Genomic DNA, 23773 nt, shown 5'->3' on the forward strand with positions numbered 1-23773 from the left:
TGCAACTGATCACATGACACTTTTTCGTATGATCTTCAAATCATATATTAAAAGGAATAGAGAACAACTTATTAAAGTTGCAAATGGTCAAGGTGTACCCATATGCGGCTCTGGGAATATAATTTTGGAATCATCTATTGTATTAAAGAATGTTTTACATGTTCCACAACTAGTCAATAATTTTATCTCTGTGCAAAAGCTCACAAAAGATTTAAATTGTTCAGTAACATTTTTCTCAACTCATTGTGTTTTTCAGGACCTTGCTACGGGGAAGACGATTTTAACTGCTAAGGATCAGAGTGAGTTGTATCTGTTGGAGTCTAATGACCAAAACAAAACAAAGATCATAAGTCAACAAGCTATATCGGAGACATGGGCAAATTCCCAAATATGGCTACATCATAAAAGGCTTGGGCATCCTTCATTCAATCTTATCAAATCCTTGTTTCCTCATTTGTTTACTAGGGAGTCTATTGAGTCTTTTAATTGTGATATTTGTCAATTATCAAAACATCATTGTGCTTCTTATCCTATTAGCAATATTAAGAGTACTTCTCCATTTGATTTAATTCACTCTGATGTTTGAGGACCTATCGTAGAATCTATTTCTGGAGCAAAATGGTTCGTTACTTTTATTGACGATTGTACCCGTGTCACATGGACATACCTTATGAAAAATAAATCAGAAGTTTCTCAAATTTTTGTTAATTTTTTCTGTCTTGTCCAAAATCAATTTGGAAAGAATATCAAAAGAATCATGTATGATAATGGTACTGAATATGTAAATCATGAATTTCTCAATCTTTTGTCTCATAATGGTATTGTTCATGAACTAACATGTGTAAACACTCCCCAACAAAATGGGGTTTGCAGAAAGAAAGAATCGTCATCTTCTTGAAGTAGCTAGAACTCTTCTTTTCCAAATGTTTGTTCCCAAAACCTACTGGGGAGAAGCTGTGTTAACTGTCACATATCTCATTAACAAGTTACCCCCTCATATCTTAAATGGCATTAGTCCTATAGAGTCTCTATTGCCTTTTGTTCCTTCTTCCCCTCTAGTATCAAGTCTACCTAATCGAGTCTTTGGATGTACTGTTTTTGTTCACTCTCATCATCCTAATCGTAGCAAATTAGATCCTAAAGCTCTTAAATGTGTCTTTATTGGGTATCCTTCTAATAAAAAAGGATACAAATGTTATCATCCTCAGAGTCGTCGTGTCTTTATCACCATGGATGTCACCTTTCATGAAACATAAGCCTTTTATGTCAGTCATCCACTTCAGGGGGAGAAAGCACTTGAAATGGAGGAGCTCTCCTTCTTGTCATTACCATATTTGTCTTTACAGGGTGCCCAAGATCTAAGTAATGAAGCTACCATGGTCCACAGTGAGGAAGAAGAGGAAGAAGACAAATTTTTTGGAAAAAAATATGAAAGAAGAAAACAACCCACTTCGACTCTAGAGCAAGAAGAATTGTCTAACCCGGAGGTGAGGATCTTTGAAGATAACACTGAGGAGGTATGTATTACTGAAGATTTACCCATTGCATTGAGAAAGGAAAGAAGGTCATGTGCTAAATATCCTATTTCTTAATATGTTTGCACAAACAATCTCTCTGATAAGCACAGAAGCTTTATTGCTACCATTAATGTCACAGAAATTCCTACCTCAATCAAGGAGACCATGAAAATTGAACATTGGACTCAAGCCATGAAAGAAGAGATGAATGCATTAGAAAGAAATTCAACTTGGGAGATTGTTGATAAGCCAAGAGACAAGAAGGCAGTAGGGTGTAGATGGATATTCACAGTAAAACATAAGGCAGATGGGACAATAGAAAGATATAAAGCTAGATTGGTGGCAAAGGGCTATACCCAAACTTATGGGATTGACTATGAGGAGACATTTGCCCCAGTGGCAAAGATGAATACAGTTCGAGTTGTTCTCGCTTTGGCTGCTCATTTTGGTTGGGACTTACACCAATTGGATGTGAAGAATGTCTTTCTTCATGGAGATCTGGAAGAGGAAGTGTACATGGAGATTCCTCCAGGTTTTGAAGTGCAAAATAAAAGAAACAAGGTATGCCTTCTGTTAGATATAATTTTATCTTATAGTTTTTATCTTATAGTTTTTATCTTATGGGCCTAGGCCCACTACTTTGTATTTAAACACATCTTGTGCTTTGCAATACACAAGGAATATGTTCTCTCCATTCACCATTACTCTCAACATGGTATCTAGAGCCTAATCCTTGACCTCCCGGTGGACCCACTGTTCATCGGTGCCCGGAGAACGTGTCTCATTCCGTTTTCCAGCTACCCACCCTGTTGTGTCTCCTTCCGGCAATTTTTTCCTATATTTTTTAGGGTTTTTTCTTCGCTGCCGCCGCCGTCTGCCGTCGCCGCCGCCGCCTTTCCGGCCGGCGACCCCCCCACCCAACTCGCCTTCCTCCGGCGAACCCAACGCCGCCAGTCGCGTGGCAAACGGAGGCCGCACGCGCCCCCACGCGCCGGTTCCGTGCTCGCGCAGTTTCTCTCTCCTCTCTGTCGGCCGCCGCGCGTGGCGGCGCGTCCGGCGACTTTTCCGGCGGCGATAACCGGCGCCGGACTCGCCCAAACCCCCTCTACCTAGATCTGTGATTTGTTTTGTGATCAGCCATCGTTTGTCCCGGATCTCTTCCTTCTCGGGCCGTTTTTCTCTCTCCTGTTGTTGTTTCTCTCTCCTGTTACAGCATCTATGGCTTCCTCTTCCGCTGATCAGCCTGACTCTGCTATTTTCACTAATTATGTCAATATCCCTCTTTCCATTGACAAGTTAGATGGCACCAATTATGATACTTGGGCTTCGGATATCAAACTTTGGCTTAAGGGACAGGATTATGTTGCTCACCTTACCCAAACAGCTGCTTCTCTTGATGAGAAGGATCGTCCTCGTTGGTTGAAAATTGACGCTCAAATTTGTAGTGTCCTTAAGTCGACTATTCATCCCTCCTTATAGCAAATTTTTCGTGCCCATGAAACATGTGTTGATGTATGGGAACAAGCCCGAGTGTTATACACCAATGATACTCAACGTCTCTATGGTGTGTGTCAAAACCTCCAGAATATCATCTCCCCACGACGTCTTGATGGCTCCATGGCTGAGTATTTGGGCAAAGTGCATGGCCTCCTACATGACTTCAATGAACTTTTGCCTCCTGCTGACACTCCTGCCAAGGAACTAGAGCAACGCCAAACATTCTTTATGTTGATGGCATTGTATGGGCTTCCTGATGAGTACTCTTCCATTCGTGATCAGATTTTGGGATCTCCGACCGTGCCTACCTTGAACTCGGCTTGGTCCACTCTGTTGCGTGTGCCCTGCAAGTTTTCCCCTGACATACCTTCTTCAGCTCCCACTAGCGACTCCTCTGCTTTGGTTTCTCAATGTGATGATCGTCAGCGTTCTCGCAAACCGGGCAAAAATCGTCCCAAGTGTGATCACTGTCACAAACTGGGCCACACAATTGACCGTTGCTATGTCTTACATGGTCGTCCCCCTTGCCCTACTACTGTTGTTGCCCACACTGCCTCTCCTGTCTCTACTGCATCTGGTGCTACCCCCTCTGATAGTTCTGGCTCTGGGCCCCCAGCTCTCTTCAATGACTTCCTTAAATGGTATGAAGAACGTCAAGCTTCCAATTCCACTGCTTCTGTTGCGCACACAGGTCCTTCGTTTGTTGGTCTCACTCACTCCACCTCTCTTGGCCCTTGGGTCCTAGATTCTGGTGCAACCGATCATATTTCTGGTAATCGGTCTCTTTTCTCATCTCTTTCTACCTCTGCTTCTTTACCCTCTATCACTATGGCTAATGGTTCTCGCGCCACATCTCATGGTGTTGGTACTGTCCACCTTTCTCCTTCTCTCTCCATTGACAATGTCCTTTATGTCCCAGAGTCTCCCTTTAATCTATTATCCCTTAGTCGTCTTACTCGCTCTCTTGATTGTCTTATCTCTTTTACTAAAGATTCTGTTTTCTTACAGGACCGGAGTTCGGGACGGATGATTGGCACTGGATGTGAGTCTCATGGCCTTTATCACCTACGCACCTCTGCTCCTGTTGGTTTGGTGGCAGATTCCCCTTCCCTCATCCATGCTCAATTAGGTCATCCTAGCCTTGCCAAGCTTCAACAACTTGTACCACGTCTGTCTAAGTTGTCTCATTTGTCGTGTGAGTCGTGTCAATTAGGCAAACATAGTCGTAGTTCTTTTTCTCCGAGTGTCCCCAACCGAGCGTTGTCTCCTTTTGCTTTAGTTCATTCTGATATTTGGGGGCCGAGTCGGGTCAAGTCCACTTTAGGATTTCAATATTTTGTCACTTTTATTGATGATTACTCTCGATGTACTTGGTTATTTTTAATGAAATCTCGTTCCGAATTATTTTCCATATTTCAATCCTTTTATAATGAAATTCAAACTCAATTTGGTGTTTCTATTCGTACTTTTCGTAGTGATAATGCTCGTGAATACCTCTCTCACTCCTTTAAAGCCTTCATGGCTTCCCATGGCATTCTTCATCAGACTTCTTGTGCATATACCCCTCAACAAAATGGGGTGGCTGAGCGTAAAAATAGACACCTAATTGAGACCACTCGCACCCTCTTACTTCATGGTAACGTTCCTCAACCTTTTTGGGGTGATGCTGTCCTCACTGCTTGCTACCTCATCAATCGAATGCCATCTACTGTCCTCAACAACCAAATACCTCACTCTATTTTATTTCCCACTCAACCTCTCCACCCTCTACCACCTCGCGTCTTTGGATCTACATGTTTTGTCCATAATCACAGTCCTGGTCTTGACAAACTATCCGCTCGGTCTCACAAATGTGTCTTTTTAGGGTATCCTAGGTCTCAAAAAGGGTATAAATGTTTCTCACCCTCCCTTCGTCGCTACTTAATTTCAGCTGATGTCACCTTTCTTGAGTCTTCCCTCTACTTTTCATCTTCTTCCTCTTCTCCTACACCTGTCATTGCCCCTTCACCCTTACCTCTTATTTTTTATACTCCTCCTGTGTCTGCTATGTCACCCGACCCCACACCTCCGCCTCCGCCTCCGCCTCCGCCTCCACTTCAAGTTTATCATCGTCGGCAACGCTCTAGCCTTCCCATTGGACTCCCACCCGACTCTACTTCGGTGCCACCTCCTTCGTCTCCTCCGGCCCCACCACTTGAGTCTGACCTCCCTATTGCCCTCCGGAAAGGTAATCGTTCTACTCGTAATTCTTCCCCTCATTATATTACTCTGAGTTATCACCGGTTATCCCCCTCCCAATATACTTGTCTCTCTTCTCTTTCCTCTGTGTCTATTCCTAAAAATGTAGGTGATGCCTTGGCCCACCCTGGTTGGAGACAAGCCATGCTTGATGAACTGTGTGCTCTTCAGAACAATGGTACTTGGGATCTTGTTTCTTTGCCTCCTGGGAAGTCTGTGGTTGGATGTCGATGGATCTTCACAGTCAAGGTTGGTCCTGATGGCACCATTGATCGACTCAAAGCTCGTTTGGTCGCCAAAGGTTATACTCAAATTTTTGGATTAGACTATGGTGACACTTTCTCCCCTGTTGCCAAGATGACCTCTGTCAGATTATTCTTAGCCATGGCTGCTCTTCGCCGTTGGCCTCTCTATCAACTGGATGTTAAAAATGCCTTTCTTCATGGGGATTTGCTTGAGGAAATTTATATGGAGCAACCTCCTGGGTTTGTTGCTCAGGAGGAGTCTTCCGGTTTGGTATGTCGTCTCCGCAAATCACTTTATGGTCTTAAGCAGTCTCCAAGGGCATGGTTTGGTAGATTCAGTACTGTAGTCCAACAGTTTGGTATGACTCGAAGCGAAGCTGATCATTCGGTATTTTATCAACATTCCCCTGCTGGGTGTATCTACTTGATAGTGTATGTTGATGATATTGTTCTTACCGGTAGTGATCATCATGGCATTTCTCAGATAAAACAACATCTTTGCCATCACTTTCAGACAAAAGACCTTGGTAAACTTCGGTATTTCTTGGGGATTGAGGTAGCGCAATCTATAGATGGAATTGTAATATCTCAAAGAAAGTATGCATTGGATATTTTAGAGGAAACTGGGCTAATGAATTCCAAGCCCGTTGATACACCTATGGATCCTAATACCAAACTTCTACCGAGTCAGGGGGAGCCTTTCTCAGATCCCGAGAGATACAGAAGACTGGTTGGGAAATTGAATTATCTCACAGTAACTCGTCCTGACATCTCTTTTGCGGTTAGTGTGGTGAGTCAATTTCTCAATTCTCCATGTGCAGGACATTGGAATGCAGTCATCCGCATTCTGAAGTATATCAAAGGTGCTCCAGGAAAAGGTTTATTATATGGCTACAACAATCATACCCAAGTTGTGGGATACTCAGATGCAGATTGGGCAGACTCTCCCTCTGACAGGAGATCCACCTCAGGTTATTGTGTCTTTATTGGCGATAACTTGATTTCGTGGAAAAGTAAGAAGCAGAATGTAGTGGCAAGATCTAGTGCAGAAGCAGAATACCGTGCCATGGCCTCTGCTACGTGTGAGCTTATTTGGCTCAAACAGTTGCTTAAAGAACTGAGATTTGGCGAAGTTACACAGATGACTCTCATATGTGATAACCAAGCTGCCCTTCATATTGCCTCAAATCCAGTATTTCACGAGAGGACCAAACACATTGAGATAGATTGTCACTTCATTCGTGAGAAGATTTTATCTGGGGACATTACTACTCAGTTTGTTAACTCTACTGATCAGTTGGCAGATGTCTTCACCAAATCATTACGGGGTCCTAGGATTGATTATATTTGTAACAAGCTTGGTGCATATGATCTATATACACCAGCTTGAGGGGGAGTGTTAGATATAATTTTATCTTATAGTTTTTATCTTATGGGCCTAGGCCCACTACTTTGTATTTAAACACATCTTGTGCTTTGCAATACACAAGGAATATGTTCTCTCCATTCACCATTACTCTCAACACCTTCTAAAGAAAGCATTATATAGTCTTAAGCAATCTCCTAGAGCATGGTTTGGAAGATTTACAAAAGTAATGGTTTCCTTGGGATACAGACAAAGCCAAGGAGATCATACTCTATTAATAAAGCACTCTTCTACAGGTAAACTCACTCTACTGCTTGTCTATGTGGATGATATGATTATTGTAGGAGATGATGAAACAGAAAGATTGGCATTAAAAGAAAAATTGGCAACCCAATTTGAAATGAAAGACCTAGGAAAACTCAAGTACTTTCTTGGAATAGAGATTGCTTACTCCAAGAACGGAATTTTCATCTCCCAAAGAAAATATGTACTTGATATCCTCAAAGAAACAGGAAAGTTGGGATGTAGAACCTCAACAGTTCCTATAGAACAGAATCATAGAATTGGAAGTGAAGAAAGTACTCCTGTAGAGAAGGCCCAATATCAGAGATTGGTAGGAAAATTGATTTATCTATCACACACAAGACCAGACATTGCTTATGCAATTAGTGTAGTGAGCCAATTTATGCATGACCCAAGAGAGAGACACATGCAACCAGTTTATAAAATTCTCCAGTACTTGAAGTCAAGTCCAGGAAAGGGGCTATTGTTTAAAAGGGAATACACGTTGACTATGAAAATATATACTGATGCTGACTATGCAGGTTCTATCACTGATAGAAAATCTACTTATGAGTATTGTATGTTTCTTGGAGATAGTTTGGTAACGTGGAGGAGCAAAAAGCAAGATACAGTATCTCGTTCTAGTGCAGAAGCTGAATTTCAAGCCCTTACTCAAGGAACGTGTGTATTAAGTAACAGAAAGAATTGTGATGAGAGAGTCGTGAGAAAGGAGAAGAGAGATTGAGCGGAAGCAATTCAGTGGAGAAAGGTATTATGTTTTCACTAACTGATTAACATTACAACTTGTCTATTTATATGTATCGATAGCTTCAAAGGAAGCTATAGATACATTGACCTATTGAACAGGTAACCAAACCAGAAAAAACATAAAATTAACCAACAGGTAACAAACTAATACAAGAATAAAAATAATACAATGCGAAGGAGTAAAGATATACTCCAATAGTGTGAAGGACTCTGGATGAAAATTATTTTGGATGACCTTAAAGTCAAGGTGGACAACCTCGTGCAACTATACTATGACAATAAGTTTGTCATGAGCATTTCCCATAATCCAGTACAACATGACAGGACCAAACACATTGAGATTGACAGACACTTCATCAAAGATAATCTAGACAGAGGCTTTGTGATTACAACTCATGTTCCTACAGAACTTCAGATAGCAGATATTTTTACAAAAGGGCTCCCTCAGGGTAGATTTCAAGATCTTGTAGGCAAGTTGGGAATAATTGATATCCATTTACCAACTTGAGGGGGAGTGTTGTAATTAGAGGAAAATCTTCCTAATTAGAGCAAATATTTGTAAAATCTTCTATTTTATTTTCTAGCATATTTTTTTCCTTATTTCCTTATTTTGGAAGATTGGATTGTTACAAATAAGTGTAAGGAGAATGTAATATGTATGAATGATAATAATAAATCATTCTCTTTTTCCAAGTGTTTCCAAGCTCGGAATGGAAAATACCTATTCACCAGTTTGAGGGGGAGTGTCAGCAACAGTATTTTATTATTTCCTTATTTAGCAAATTACAATTAAAGCGTATAACGGAAACATCCCTGAATCATAGGGATCTGATTGCATATGTGCTATTATTGTATTTCCTAAATTAACTTTCCAGCCTTGTATATATGAATGATGTATTCTCAGCATAAGAAATAATAATTAAAAAAAAAGGGGAATAACCTTTTTCTACCCTAATTCTTGAGAGAAGGTATCCCCAAAAATATTTTGAACCTAGAAATTAAAATCTTCTAAATTCTAATATGTATATTATATGACAAAATACAAAATGACAACTAGATGCATATTTGTTTATCCTTGCTGCTTTCTTCCAATCCATCCTCCCCCTAATGTACTTTTCTCTTTTCTCTTCAATAAAATATTTTTTCCCTTTCCAAAAACTATTTGGATACATGAGACCTGAATAAAGGCAGAAGTTAGTCAATTAGACCATTAGTTAGTTGAAAGGGATTGGTTAGAAATAGGGAGAAATTAGATTAGAGGGATTAATTCTATGAATTTGATAGTTTGTGCGAAAGGAAAAATCCTTTCTAAAGGGGAAACCCTTGAAGGAGAGATTTCTCTCCTTTCCTCTGTATATTTTTTGTTTAACCAATAATATCATTCTTCTCCTCTCAGTTTTTCTGCTCTTTGGTTCCTACAAATTGGCTGTAAGGGGGAATAGAGCACTTGGAAGAGATACTGCTTGGCTCTGTAAATTTTTTGGTTCTACCAATAATATTATTCTTTTCTGTTAGATTAATATATTTATATTGTATTATTATCTGTCTTGTAAAAAAGACTGTTTTTATCTTTTCCTCTGCTTTAGCTGTGTCTGTGTCTGTGTGAAGCTAAGTAATAGAATAACACTCGAGCTTTTTAGTATTCCAATCTATTGTATTTTTGTCTCACAAGTTTTTTTTCTCAATGTTCTATTCTTCAGTTACTAACAAAAAAAAAACAACTAACAGATACCACCAAAACCCACCAGCATCCTACTATCCATCAAAATTATTACACATCAAAAGTAACATCTCGGAAATATCATAGGCCATAAAAACTTGCATTACAAGATGCTACTAAATTTTAATCAATTTGAAATTCTCTAGTTTCCTTTATTTTTTTCTGCCAATTTCAAGTTTCTTTATTTTATATGATGATTGTAAATTATCATACATATATTTCTGCATTTTTTTTTTAAAACAGATGGAACAAACAGCACCCTATGTTCTCCATAGAGAATGCCATGTAAACAGGCAAAACTGAAAAACTTATGACTGTCAAGAAAAGAAAATAAGTTATTTGTCTTTTCGAACTACACCAACAGATTATTTATCATTGAATTTACAACAAGCATTTTAAAGCAACAATCAAATTGATTATTACATTATAAAATTAAATTTCAAAAAAAAAAGAAAATAACCTAATTAAATGAATTAATTCAATTTGTTGCCAACAAAAAGACATGATGGGTTAATCAGAAATATATATCACACAGAGAAAGAATAAAGGTTTAGGAGTACATGATGATGATGAAATATAACACTTCGAGGAATCAGCTAGGGAAACAACCAACCTGTTCTGATGTTGCCATTGAACCATGACACGTTAGAAGCAAAACCCTATTGGGATCTCCTAAAAGAGGATGTGCTTTAAGCTGATCTCTTAAAGAGCTTATATCCTCCCACCCAGTCATAAATACTAAGACAGCACCCGGTCGTTCCTTCCGACATATATGGCATAGAACAGCCTCAATGAGATTAAACCCTATGCAGTCAGGTGTCCAAGATGCTAGTGAATCACGTGCCCTGGAGCTATAGTTCTCAAAGCTTGATTTAGAAAGAGCATCCTGATCATGAAAGTAAGAAATTCAATCTTCCCAACATAATGCACTTCAACAGAATTCAGTTTTAGCTTCTATGGCAAGCAAGGAATATCTATTTCAGGTCAAACAAGAGAATCTAAATTCTTTCAGCAACACTAGAAGTTAAACTTAGATGTAATTAAAAAATATAAACACTTTACCATCACTGCTGTAATCAAAAATATTGGTGGCCAAGATTGAGGATAAACAATTTGTTTTGGCACCCAAATATGCCATAATTGAGAGGATAAACAATTTCTTTCTTCCTTCATTAATCTTTATTCCATTTGTTCATTTCCTTCCCTGCCCTTGGCCGAATACACCAAAATATAGATGAAGAGTAAGTTGATGCTCCATTGTATTTAAACTCATGTAAGAATGGGATTTTGACAAGAACCTTGGAAGAACTACAATACAAAAGGTAGTCACTGTAGTTGAAGAGTCCAAGGGTTTTTAAATCCCACACCAAAATCCCATACTTCTCAATTAGGACTCAAGTCCATGGTAGTAAGTATTGCAAGATTCGCGATTCGTATCGTACGATACGATACGATTCCAAGGCTCCACGATTCGAATCGGACGTTGACTCATTTTTGATCACGAATCGTGTTCGAATCGTTTGTATCGTGTTGCGAATCGGAAAATTGCGATTCAAGAAGAAATCGCACGATTCTGGAAGTAGCGGGTCACGTCCGAAACCGGGTCGGGTTATGCACAACCCGGTTCTAAAAACCCTAAAAAAATGTTTTTTTTTTTTTAAACAAAAGTGAGATAGAAAATGCCGCTTATACTCCCTGTACATGACCCACTTAGTGGGTTTTACTTTTTGTGGTCCATTTGCTTCGTTCAAGTTCTCTGGTTTGTTTGGGTTGCTGTTCATTGTGGTCCAAGGGTAAGGGCTTCCCTTCTTGTTGTGTGGTCCATTCCTTCACTTGTTGGGGATGATGAATGATCTTGGATAGGGCATTTTGTATTTATTTTTTAAGGCTGTATGACTGAATTTGTGTGGCAGAATTTGTGTGGCAGTAGCACCACTTGTTGCTGAGTTTATGCAGCAACAACACTAATATTTTTTTGGGTGGCTATATTGCTGAATTAGAGTAGCAAACAGTGGTATATGCATATATTTAGCAACAACAAAATGGTTTTTTTGGAGGCTTTGTTGTTGAACTGTGCAGTCATTTCTTTTGGCTTTGAGACTGTTATTATTTGTATAATTGTATCTTTGTTTGTATTGAAGTTTATATGTTATTATATATTTATGTATGACTTCATTTTTTCTGTTTCTTTATGTTAAAATGTGCTTAGAGTGCTTTTATATATCTTGTATGCATATATATACATTATGTTTTATTGATCATGAATCTTACGATTCACAATACAATTCGATTCACGATTCAAAAAATAAGCTTTCCGATACATTATTTGTATCTCAATTCAACTACCATGCTCAAGTCCTATACATTGTAATTTGATCCTTAAAAACCTTTTATTGGTTGGGTGGGGGGAGAGAAAGGAAAAGTGAGAGGAACTGGAGGAAATTGGGACTATCATGAGCTTTTCCTACTTTATGAAGACCCACCATTCCCTCCCATCCTCATGTCACTTTGATATTGGCTCAAGGAGGTGAACATACCTATATTTCTATCTTATTTATATGTGACTCTAGTCCAGTTAAATTAGTAATAATGCATCTTCAGAACCTGTGCAGCATTTTCAATATTAAATAGGTCTTTTCCCAATTCCCACATACATTTTTAGACCAAGCATAAGCAACTTCCATGATTGCACAAAAACACTGCAATTCATGAAGATATGTTCTTAAGTGTTAATTAAACTTATATGTAAATATTAAGGTCAATTTTTTAACACATACCTCAACAAGGGCAGTGATCTGGTTTTTCCTCTTCCGTGGTGCAAGTTGCTTTTGTGTCTTCCACATTTTCTCTTGACCATAATCATCAATTTGGTTGAAGGAAGTCAATTTATATCCAGTCATTTCCAAAACATCTTCTAAAAAGTGAGCTCTAACTGGATAGGTGAAACCCTGGGCAAGGAACAAAAGAACCCAAATCACCTTGTTTTACAAATAACATTGCAAAAATGGTAAAAGAAGCTTGCAACAAAAGATTTAGTCACACTAATTTATCAGAAAAAGTTATAAATGAGCATCATGCATCCTAAATTTTAAAATGGACTGGCTATTAAAATGGTATGTATCGCCAAGTTCAATACTATTAGGAAAATTAGAGTATATAAATGGGAGTAACTCTCACAAGCCAATTTTATAAGATTAAATTACATTCCAACCCAAATTGTAAAATGGCATCAGAGTCTATTCTAAATCCATTAAAAAGGGTCACCCACCATATTATCTACGTACCAAGCCTTATATACTCTATTTTGGCCATATCTGTAGTATATTAATTGCATTTTTTGTACATTCACAAATCCCCTTTTTATAAGGTATATGACTATGCTTAAAAAGGAATGACAATAATAAGGAAATAGAGAAACAAATATCTAAAGATATTTAGAGATATTTTTGACCTCCTAAATATCATAGATATTTAGGACAAATAAAATTCAACAAGACATTGATTAGTACCACATGATGAAGAATCACAAACGGCTTTGAATCATGCAATAAATGCAAGCACTGGAGTAATTCAATACTAGTGATACAGATCTCAATATTCAACAATTTGTTAATTTTTACCCTTTTCTTTCACCAATTACCATCAGAGAAGTTGAAAAGTCAAGAAGCTTAAATTATTAAAAAGAAAAGGAACTGAAGGTGCACTATGAATTACAAAATGCCAAATTATGAAATGCAGACTATTTGATTATTTATTATATTGCTTTGTTTTCATTCTTCTGAAACCAGCTTCATGCAATCACTCAATAACTCTACATACCCTATTCAGTGGCTCTATTTTCATTCTTCTGAAACAACGGCTTCAGACCCACTTGCTCACTATATATGGCATATATGCAATTTAATTGGCATATAACTGTTCTTTCTTGTTTTTCTGAGATACAACTAAGGCTGAGGGAAGGATGTTACCGGAAAACATTTTACTGTCCTTCCCAATAGATTGCACATCAAAATTAAGGTCTGATATCCAGTTTTTCCACAAATGAGGGATAGTGCACTCAGGCTGAACTAATAGTAGGCTATATGCACACATTTGGAATTACAACTTATGAATTTTGAGTTTGACAATTATGTTACCAACTAAGCCTTGACACACACTCAATAAGCCTTGCATTGAGAATGGAATATAAAACGGTATAGAAGCTTAAAAAATGTCTTAAATGCATTAAAGACAAGCACAGATTTGGACATACAATTGCATGTACACACTCATCCACCCAATCACTACCCTACCTTCCAACTCACCACCATCCCATGCACACAATAATTTAAATTGGCATACAACAACTTGAATTTCAACACTAAAGCACATTTAATTGCATAGAGTCATATAGGCATTTAACTTTCAGAATAATTGAAGTTCCATTATCAACAAAAATAAATGCTTAACTAAAAACTAGTGGACTGTCTTACCGGAATATGAAATGTAGGAGAACCTCCAAAATACTTTGAGAAGAGCTCAGCATTCAAGGTGGCACTCATTAAAACCAATCTTAAATCCCGACGACGTGGAAGCAGATCCTTTAACACAATCAGTAAGAAGTCTAGAAAGAGAAAAAACCAACAATGGAAAGCATAAGTCTTCTTAGATACTTCTTTAGCATTATATAAACTATTAACTGATGTTAGATTGTCAGTTATGAATCTACCTTCATTCATGCCTCTTTCATGAATTTCATCCACAAAAACATGAGTTATACCATTCAGGTTTCGATCACTCAACAACCTTCTAAGTAATATACCACTGGTACAAAACAGCAGATGGGTGTTTTTTCCTTTCATTCCTTCTAATCGAACTTTGAAGCCAACCTATCAAAAAACCTCTGTTGTGGTATAGCAGCAAGAACAAAAATATTCCCAATTTTAAAATCCCATTGAAAAGCAGAAAAGTAGTTTATGTATCTTTTATTTTCAAGAATAATAATATCTGCATCCATGTTTTCTGTACAATTACATGCACTTGTGTTTTGGTCCATTTCCAGAAAAACAGGGCTTACTGTTTCACCAAGAGGCTCTCCTCGCTCTGCTGACACTCTCTCAGACACTGCCATGGCAGATATCCTTCGAGGCTGTGTGCAAATAATGCTACAAAATGCTCCACGACCAGACTCGATCTCTGATTCTAATACATACTGAGGAAGTTGAGTGGTTTTACCACAGCCAGTCTCTCCCGATACAACTATCACCTAAATCATTATTCATCAAAATAAGGTAACAATTACAAATACATAACCCCAGTAGAGATCATGACATTCAGTTCATTCCTCCTATTGGAAAACCACAGACAAAGTGATAGAATATTAGACCCAAGTAGCACAGTTTGAATAAGGGCAGGTTGAAGTTCAGTAAGAAAAATTCAATAAAATGAAATAATTATAAGAATGGTGTAAAGCTGTTAAAAGCAACCCGCTGCTCATCACACAGCTTCTCACCATGATGAAAAATTGCATAAGTACTAGCCTACTAGGCATCTATGAATTTTAAGTCAATGAAAATACCAAATTGATCATTCAAAAAAGGGGGGAAAAGGAAGGCATGTAAATCATTTTAAAAAAATCTTTGACACAGGACATGAAAAGGCCAATAAAAGAAGCCCAAATACTGAAAAATTAGAAAATGTTGGTCAAATTTTGATGTGGTTTTCATTGCAATTTTTCCACAGGGTGTAGTGCTCATTTCAAGGTTTTATTAGTGAATTCTAAGGGCTTGTTTGTTTGTTGATTTTGAAAAGTGTTTTCTGTTTTTAAAACTTGAAAAGTTTTTGATAAGAGTAGCTTTCGAAAACTGATTCAAGACTAATATCTATTACAATTTTTAAAAGCAAAAAAACATAACAAGTCTAAGTTGTTTACTTTTCTACTTTTCAGTTTTCTTCTTCATGACACTTTCACAATTCACATCTTCTTCCTCCACTTCTAACTCTCTAAAAATAAGTTTCTGAAAACTGTTTTACAAAATAGATTTTAAAAACAAAATCACAATCAAGCACACCCTGAGTATTGGTTCAGTCCAGTTCAGCTTAATTTTACCTACTTTTCAGTTGCAGTTGCAGGTGTTCCTTGCTAGTTTGGTAGACAAAGACCAAGAATTATAATTGGTCTTAGATTTTACATCATTTAAATCTTACTAAGTGCCCAAGTCCAGTTTCATTCTTCAATTTCTTCTATTCTTATTTGTTTAGTATTTATAATTTATAATGAAGTCCTAAAACCTTGTGGGATTAGGAATAAACCATACACAGTTTGGCTTTAAAGGTCCAAAATACTGAAGACATGCTGATAGCTAACCTACCAGACATCTAATGAAACACAATTAGCAAGCATACCTGATTATGTGCTATAGCTTGAAGTAAACGTTGCTTCTCCTTGAATGATGGTAGAGACTTCCGGAATTCCAGCATCTTCCTGCCTTCAGGTGATTCCTATACATAAAAATGTATAATATATATAATTTGAAGCCAGAAAAATATGTAAATTATTTCAAGAACCTTTTACTTCATGAAATAGAATTACTAAGGCAGCTTCGGCAGTAAAATAATTAGTTAGTATTTCTAAACATCATCTGAAGACCTCAATTCACTTTAATATGTATGTTGGTTAAAAATACAAACATAGAGTAAGACATCCATAAAGCAGACTCAACGAAACATACAGAAACCAAGTTAACCATACCCATACCAAGAATGAGTATAGCTATTTGCAAGGCATACAAGCTTTCAGTGTGTACCTTGACACTCTGTGCATCTGTACACAACCATTTTTTTAACTATTTGCTTTTAGGGTATTTGATGACAAGCATATATCTTATGTTCATAGAAGTTGGGAATTTTTTATAAAAAAAAACTAAACTAAAATATGATTATTTGTAAGATTGTTGAAAGAAAACCTGCATATCAACTACCAAGTCCAAACTTTACTTGCATGTTTTTAACACAGACATGCAAATAACTGAATTGGTAAGCCTTCTAGTGCCAAACTTACAGATAAATCATGGATATTCAATATTTACAAACTATTAGTATAGCAATTACTACTAAACTCTTCCATTTGCCACCACACAAGCTTGCAATAAGTGGTCTCAGCTGGGAAGACAGCAGCAATAGTATCTTTCATGACGCAGTAACTAATTTTAGTATGAGAAAAGAAAAGGAAAGTTGTTATTTTCCCACACAACAAAACTAAGGCTGACCAATAACAAGCTACAAAAAGGGCTGGACAATAAAGAGCATAACAGTTGTCATTGGCCAAACTAAAAAATTGGAACCAAATTTCCATGTAGCATTTAATTTTCAAGAATGTGTGTAATTATGTAAAAGATATAATCTTTGCACTGACAAAAATATACTTTCATTTAACTTGGAATAACTAATCAGACTTGCTAATAATTAGGAAATGAAATTGGAATGGAAAAGAGAATTAACAAATTACATAAAATAAACCCAACAGTCACACACTCTTGATTGTTACTAATTCAAGCACATGTGATACCAAAAGCAATATCCAACTAAAAAATTCAAGAAATCAAACAAAACCTGCCAAGCTCTTTGCATATTACGCATCCTCAAACTCCTCTTTTGGAGAACCTTTTCCATAACAGATTCATCTACAAAAGAATCAGCACTTTCATCCATTTCTATATCTTTAACTTGATTGGTGGAGTTCACATCATCCACGCTATCAGCTGTCTTTGCAGAATTCAACTGAAGTCTATCAAGGTATTCCTGCAACAAACCCTCAACCCTCCTTTGCAAACTTAGTGGAATTACCAGCTGCACAATGGAATGTCAGAGGATTATGATTCTAAACACATCAATCCTATTATTAGTTGAAGTTCCCTACCCACTGGTCCCACCCCAAGTTATTACCTCTCTCTGTGGACGTTTGTCATCCAAATCTGGGCGGTAGTTAGGAAGAGGCACCTTGCTTGCTACAACCACTTTTCCAAACAACTCACTGTGCATTATAATAAAGGACAATAACAATTGAGGATTAAAAACAAGGGACAAAGATTCATTCAAAAGTTTGAAGTAATCATTAAAAGTCAAAGGAAAGACGCTTCAAGCAAAGAGTCTTTTTCTTGTCTCATTCTATATGGCATAAGTAAATATGTATAATTTTACCTGTAAAGCCCCATTCTTTTGGCAAGGTTAGCTATCTGTTCATAGTCCCTCCTATCTTTTCTGTCTCTAGATATAATCTCCTGGTCCTTCTCGCTGCGTAACAGCATGCTGAGTTTCCATTTCCACTCATCCACATTGGCCACAGTAGATGATGCCTATAATAACCATTACATTTTCTTAGAAACAGTAGGCCTATGACAGAGCTGATCAAGGTTTTCAGAAGCTACTGAACAGAAAATAGGTTGAAGTTTAGTTTATCCCATTTAAGCCTAAGGGGCTTGTTTGGGTAAATTTCTCCAAAATCATTTATAGGAGAGAAAATTAGGAAAGAAAAATGAAATAAGTTTCTCCATGAGTTAAAATTAGCTCATGTATAAGCTATTTTGTAGAAGCTATCTCCTATTAACTTCTCCAAAATCTTATTTTTTACTCATGTACAAGTTAGTTTTAGCTTATGGAGAAACTTATGTTGAGTTTCCTTCCTATATGTCACTCCTAGAAGTGCTACTCGAGAAGCTTAAACCTTAAAATCTAATTCCACATTCAATTCAAAAATCTTAGCATACACTCATGATAACCTAACTTGTAGGTAGCTAAAAAAATTCACTAATAGATTGAATCTTTGTCAATTGGATTTCAGTTTAATTCAAACAATTAAAAAAATTACAGACCGAACATCACAAACCCCGCTTCAAAACCTATACATAAATCATTCGGGGAAATAATTTACCAGCAAAACCCACAAAACAAATACATTCAAAATAAATAAATAAATAAACATTACTAAAATAAAACTGTTGGTTCTCGAAAATAAACATTACTAATAAGCCCAAAATTTCCAAACAGGTAGTGAAAAATCTTCAATTTATTCGGCTCCCACTTGCCAATAAAACTTCAGAAGTCTGCAATCCACTGATCCTAGTCATTATATCTCACTTTAATTCATGCAATTAAAACATATTAACAAAACCACACAAAGCAGACAGAAAATTCCTAAACCAAAAACCATTTCCACCAACACCAAACATCCATCATATTAAAAAACTAAAACAAAAATTAAAATTAAAAAATAGATAAAACAGATAAACAAACCTGCTGGTTCTCGAAATCGCAGTCGTATTCGTCATCGGAGAATTGTTCGAGGGAGTAGTAGCTAGAGAAGAGGCGCGTGGCGGCGAGGGTTTTCGCACTGCACAGGGAAGAACGCCAAAACCTGAAGAGTGGGGTTGCGGGAGAAGAATAAGAAGAAGGAAGGCAGCGACACGTGTGGTGGTGACGTTGGAGAGACTTGGCACGTGCTACGAGAAGAAACGCTGCGTACTTTGAATTGCGCATTGTTGTTGAGGCATTGCGGTGTTGCACTATGCCTTCGCTTTGGGCACTTCACACCCTCGAGTCTCGCAATGGCGTTAGAAATGCGAAAGGAGGAGTGAGAGTGGGTGGAAATATGGATTCGACCCGACCCGTTAATGCTTTGGGTTATTTAAGAGTTGGGTCGGATCACCCATGCATGAGAAAAAAAATTATATTTTTATTTTCTTTTTTTAAAAATAGATTTTATTTTCACATTTGAAATATTTATAAAATAAGGTCTTCCCCAACATAAACATTCACCAAGCTAAATCTCTCACCTGATTTATCCTTATTCTCATAGCAAGTATAATCAATCCAACAATAAAAAAAATAAAAAATAAAGTTGTGAAAAAATTAACTTAATAATTAATAATAAAATCTCAACTTATAATAACGTAAAGAATTTAAAATATAACATCAATTTCAATCTTCACTCACAACTTACAATTTTCTTAATACTTACAACTTCAACTTAACAATTTTAAACAACTAATAAATATTATAATAAATATAAATTAGAAAGGTTTTTTTGTCATCTAACTATATGTCACTATTTATGTCAGAATATTTTTAATTCCTCTAAAACTTCTCAAAATCAAATTTAATCCTTTAAATTTTTATTATTATTTTAGTCCCTCTAAAAAATAAAAATAGTGATACCAATGTTTTAGGTTAACTCTGTCAGTTATGTTGCTTATGAAGCAAATGGAATTAAGTCCATGTAGAAAACATTTTTAAAGCTTAATTAATAATGCCATTTAATTTTAGTTTCTATTTGTATTTAAAAAAATTAATATTATGTTTGGATAAATTATTTTAGAAATTCAAGGAATTTCATATTCTTAAAATTTGAATTACTCATTTAAATTTTTTTCTTTTTTTAAATATTTTGTTTGGATAGAGCATTTTTCAATATCTTGTATTCTAATTATCTTGTTTAGATAAAGTATTTCAATTTTTATTAAGCAAAATTTTATTTTTAAATATTTATTACAAAGTTAAAGTTTTAATATTAAATTTTATAAAAGTATATTTAATAATTGGAGTTTAATTTTAATATTATAAAATTTTAAATAATTTAAAAATAATACCAAACATTATATTTAATTAATTTTTTTATAAATTTATAAAATATTTTAAATTCATAAAATATTTAAAAACTTCAAAACACCATTAACATCTGCAAAACAATTAATACATTGATTCACAATACAAAGTGAATCCATTTTAAACTAAGAAAAAAATAATAGGAATTCTTAACTTTGAATATAGATAGTTCAAAATCACAATATCTCATGTAGATTTAAAATAAACACTAATGAAATCCCAAATGTATGTGTGTCCATATCAAGATAACAAAAATAAAAGATAGTTTGTCAAAGATATCAAGATCACAACTTCAAGACCAAAGATTTTCACCTTTTCATAGATGCAAAGCCTACAAAAGATAAAAACAAATAACAATTATAATAAGACCAAAGATCAAAATTCAAGTAACAAGTCTTTTTGTTATCACACTTTAAAATTTACACAAGTATATAAAATATGATAAACTATAATAAATGTATGTTAAATTAACACGAACTATAGTCATCTCAAATAAGGTATTAATCCAAAATAAAAATGTAATAAAATAAAGACAAAGGAAGCTAAATAGGAAAATCTAAATGAGAAAGTTTTCATTACACTACATTATCCATGACCAACTAAAAAGGCATAATAGGTTGTCAATATGAGACTCACTATAAAAATGAGAAAGCTATCAAAAATATTATCAATAAACAGCACATGTACGAGCTAATTATAAAATTTATAAAGTAACTGACCTAATGGTAACTTCCAAGTATTCATGAAATACATAAAAGCTCCAAACCTGAAACATACAAAATACATGAAAAAAGTTAAAAATTTAACTTGCAACAACCAATCAAATTAATTAAAATTAAGAAGTTATGAAAAAAATTACATCAAGAAATGTGTTAAAACATAAAACACCTTTTTCTTAATTGGAAGGGCTTTCACAATAGCTAATTGCTTTGGAGTGTCAAATAACCATTTAACAGCTTTGACCCATTGATGTTGATTAAGGTTTGGTATCAAAGATGCCTCAGCTGACACTTCCTAAATAAAAGCATTTTCATCAACCGCAATATCAAATGCTTGAACAAGTCTCTTTAAAGATTCAGCCACTTCTTTCAATGAATTAGATTTTTCATCTTTTTTCCCCTTCTTTCTCCTCTGAGATTGTGTGCTAGTAGAAGCTGAAGATTAACCCCTTCTTTGTGTAGTAAAGCTAGGTTCATCTAAATATATGGTAACATTATCACCCTCTAAACCTAATTCCTCCTTCATTTATTTATCTGCTCATGACCTCATCAGCATCCATAGCAGTCTCAACTTCATGTCAAGTGGCTCTATCTTTAGCACACAAGTTCACTATATCATCCGAGTTTGCAATCACCTTGAGTCGAAGTTGTCTTGCTTCTTTGTGGGCCTTGAAAACAAAAGAAACAAGTCAATAATAGGAAAAAAAAAACAATATTTACATTGCTTTAAATAATGATAATATAAAATTACTTACATTAACATACTCATTCCAAACATTTTCATTGTCAACTGTAATCGTGTGTTTTATGCCATCCCAATCAAATCCACTTTGACTGAGGATGTTACTATTAACTCCATAGCATGATCTCCCTACGATTTTTTACATTCTCCAAAGTGACCTAGATTTTGAAGTTGATAGATTATACTATAGCTGCAACATTGTATGTTACCCTTTTCCAAGCTCCATCACTCATATTGCCCAAACTTCTTTAATCTCAAAATACATCAACCCACAAAATTAACTTGATCAATCCAATGCATAATTATAGATCATGTAAATATTTTTTTGAAAACAAATGGAAGCTATCAAAAGACAATATTTCAACCAAAGTTTTCTTCAATCTAGTACATAAAAGTCCATTAAGTACAGAAAAAAAAGTCTTTCTTTAATAGAAATTGCATAAAAAAATTCTCCCTAAGCAATGTTTCTTCTAACTTGTAGTTAGCAAACATATTCATTGCCAATGTATCTCGAAATCTCGTCCATTCCCCAGTAACTTGAATAGTTACAACCTCGTCTATGACATTGTTTTGAACTCTTTCTCTTTGTTGGTTAGTTAGCTCCTCATCAACAATAGCTAAGAGCTCCAAGTCTTTAACCTCTAAAAGTTGATCAATTTGTTTCCCGTCTCTTATAAAATTGTGTAACACAAAGCAAGCATTAATAATTCTTATTTGCGTCTTTATATCAAAAAATGAAGGAGTTCTTAATATACTCCATCTTTTTTTTTCAATATTTCAAAAAACCTTTTTTTTGCATTTCGTGCACTTGAATGACAAAGATTAAATAACTCTTTGAAATTTTGAGGGGTGTTTCTAATCCACTCATTCAAATGATATCTAGTCCCTTGATATGGTGCTAAAAATCCTGGATCGTTAGTATATCCCGAAAGTTCTTACCTACAATTTTAAAAAAATGAAAATCACAACCCAGAACTAGATAAAATTAAATAAAATATTGTTTACATGATATATTAATAACTGGAATTTCAAGTTTATTTTGACGACGCAAAGCATCTCATAATACTCGAGAATCTCCCACTAACCCTTCCCACCCAGGTAATACATAAATAAACCTCAAATATATACCACAAGCTGCTAACACATTTCTAGAGACATCGCCATTTCTATTACAATATTTAGGCCTATCTTCAAAAGAAATTGTTACTGGAATATGCGTTCTATCAAGTGCTCCAACACATTTCTACAAACAACATAAGTTTATTCATATATTTAATTTTTCAAAAAGGTTTATTTTAAGTTTGACTAGCCTTACAATTGAAAAACTTACCTCAAACCATCTCCATTTGTTTTCACTTGGACCTTCTAGATAGGTATGAAACTTCAAATTATCCTGACTCACTTTCATTATAGCTCTTAAGACATTATTAAATTGTCTACTTATTGTTTCTTTAGATCTACAATAATTATACTACACTACTCTGTACTTTAGGTTATAAGCAAGGATATGTAAAAACATTGTCATCGCTTCAGTTATTGGAACATTTCTTATTCTTACTAACCCCCTTCTTTCTTGTAAAATTCTACAAAGCTTGAAAAATGCACTCTTACTGAGCCTTAATTGTTCAATGCAATCTTTTTCTGCTCCTCTATAAAGACGATTAAGGAAATTACACTGCTCCAATTTGCAATTATGGGATGGTTCCTTAACAAAATAACTTTTATGGTACCATGCTACTACACCCATAAGCATATAAACCACATAAGCAACAACCAATATGGTTATCTCCTTAAACTCTTCTCTTTTATGTTTTCTTGAAGTAATTATGGTATTAACTAGACTAACATTTATTTCTTCTCAATCTACACCAAGTGAAACTAATATAAGAGAGAAAAATCTAAAATAATTAGAATGGAATATAAAATAATTTCAAAATATATTATATATATGTGTCAAGTTTCTACTACGTATAAATTCATAATAGTTCAATATACAACATTAGCAATGATAGGTAATTAATAAATGATATCACACTAATTG

General features: G+C 35.4%; 1 protein-coding gene, 1 long non-coding RNA gene and 1 pseudogene across 2 annotated transcripts in view; 1 reads left to right on the top strand and 2 right to left on the bottom strand.

Annotated features, from left to right (window-relative positions):
- The window catches only part of ABO6 (DEA(D/H)-box RNA helicase family protein), a 41592-nt gene extending 22361 nt beyond the window's left edge, over positions 1–19231 (bottom strand). The window contains exons 1-10 of the mRNA XM_020375542.3: positions 18904–19231; positions 17812–17966; positions 17557–17644; positions 17224–17460; positions 16018–16113; positions 14690–14878; positions 14342–14501; positions 14106–14236; positions 12411–12581; positions 10247–10519 (exon numbers count right to left, since the gene is read on the bottom strand). Coding sequence (XP_020231131.1) covers positions 10247–10519; positions 12411–12581; positions 14106–14236; positions 14342–14501; positions 14690–14878; positions 16018–16113; positions 17224–17460; positions 17557–17644; positions 17812–17966; positions 18904–19146 — 1743 coding nt within the window. The 5' untranslated portion in view covers positions 19147–19231. The remainder of the gene's footprint in view (positions 1–10246; positions 10520–12410; positions 12582–14105; positions 14237–14341; positions 14502–14689; positions 14879–16017; positions 16114–17223; positions 17461–17556; positions 17645–17811; positions 17967–18903) is intronic.
- Positions 6074–6995, top strand: LOC145950637 (secreted RxLR effector protein 161 pseudogene; annotated as a pseudogene).
- A 1186-nt stretch (positions 19232–20417) lies between the features above and the next one.
- LOC109811727 (uncharacterized) lies at positions 20418–21861 on the bottom strand. The gene is made up of 3 exons (XR_014428629.1): positions 21746–21861; positions 20991–21658; positions 20418–20602 (listed from the first exon to the last, which is right to left on the bottom strand). It is a non-coding gene; the product is annotated as an uncharacterized LOC109811727 (long non-coding RNA).
- Positions 21862–23773: the final 1912 nt, after the last annotated feature.

Source organism: Cajanus cajan, chromosome 8 (assembly GCF_000230855.2).
Source record: "Cajanus cajan strain Asha chromosome 8, NIPB_CcT2T_4, whole genome shotgun sequence".
NCBI lineage: Eukaryota > Viridiplantae > Streptophyta > Magnoliopsida > Fabales > Fabaceae > Cajanus > Cajanus cajan.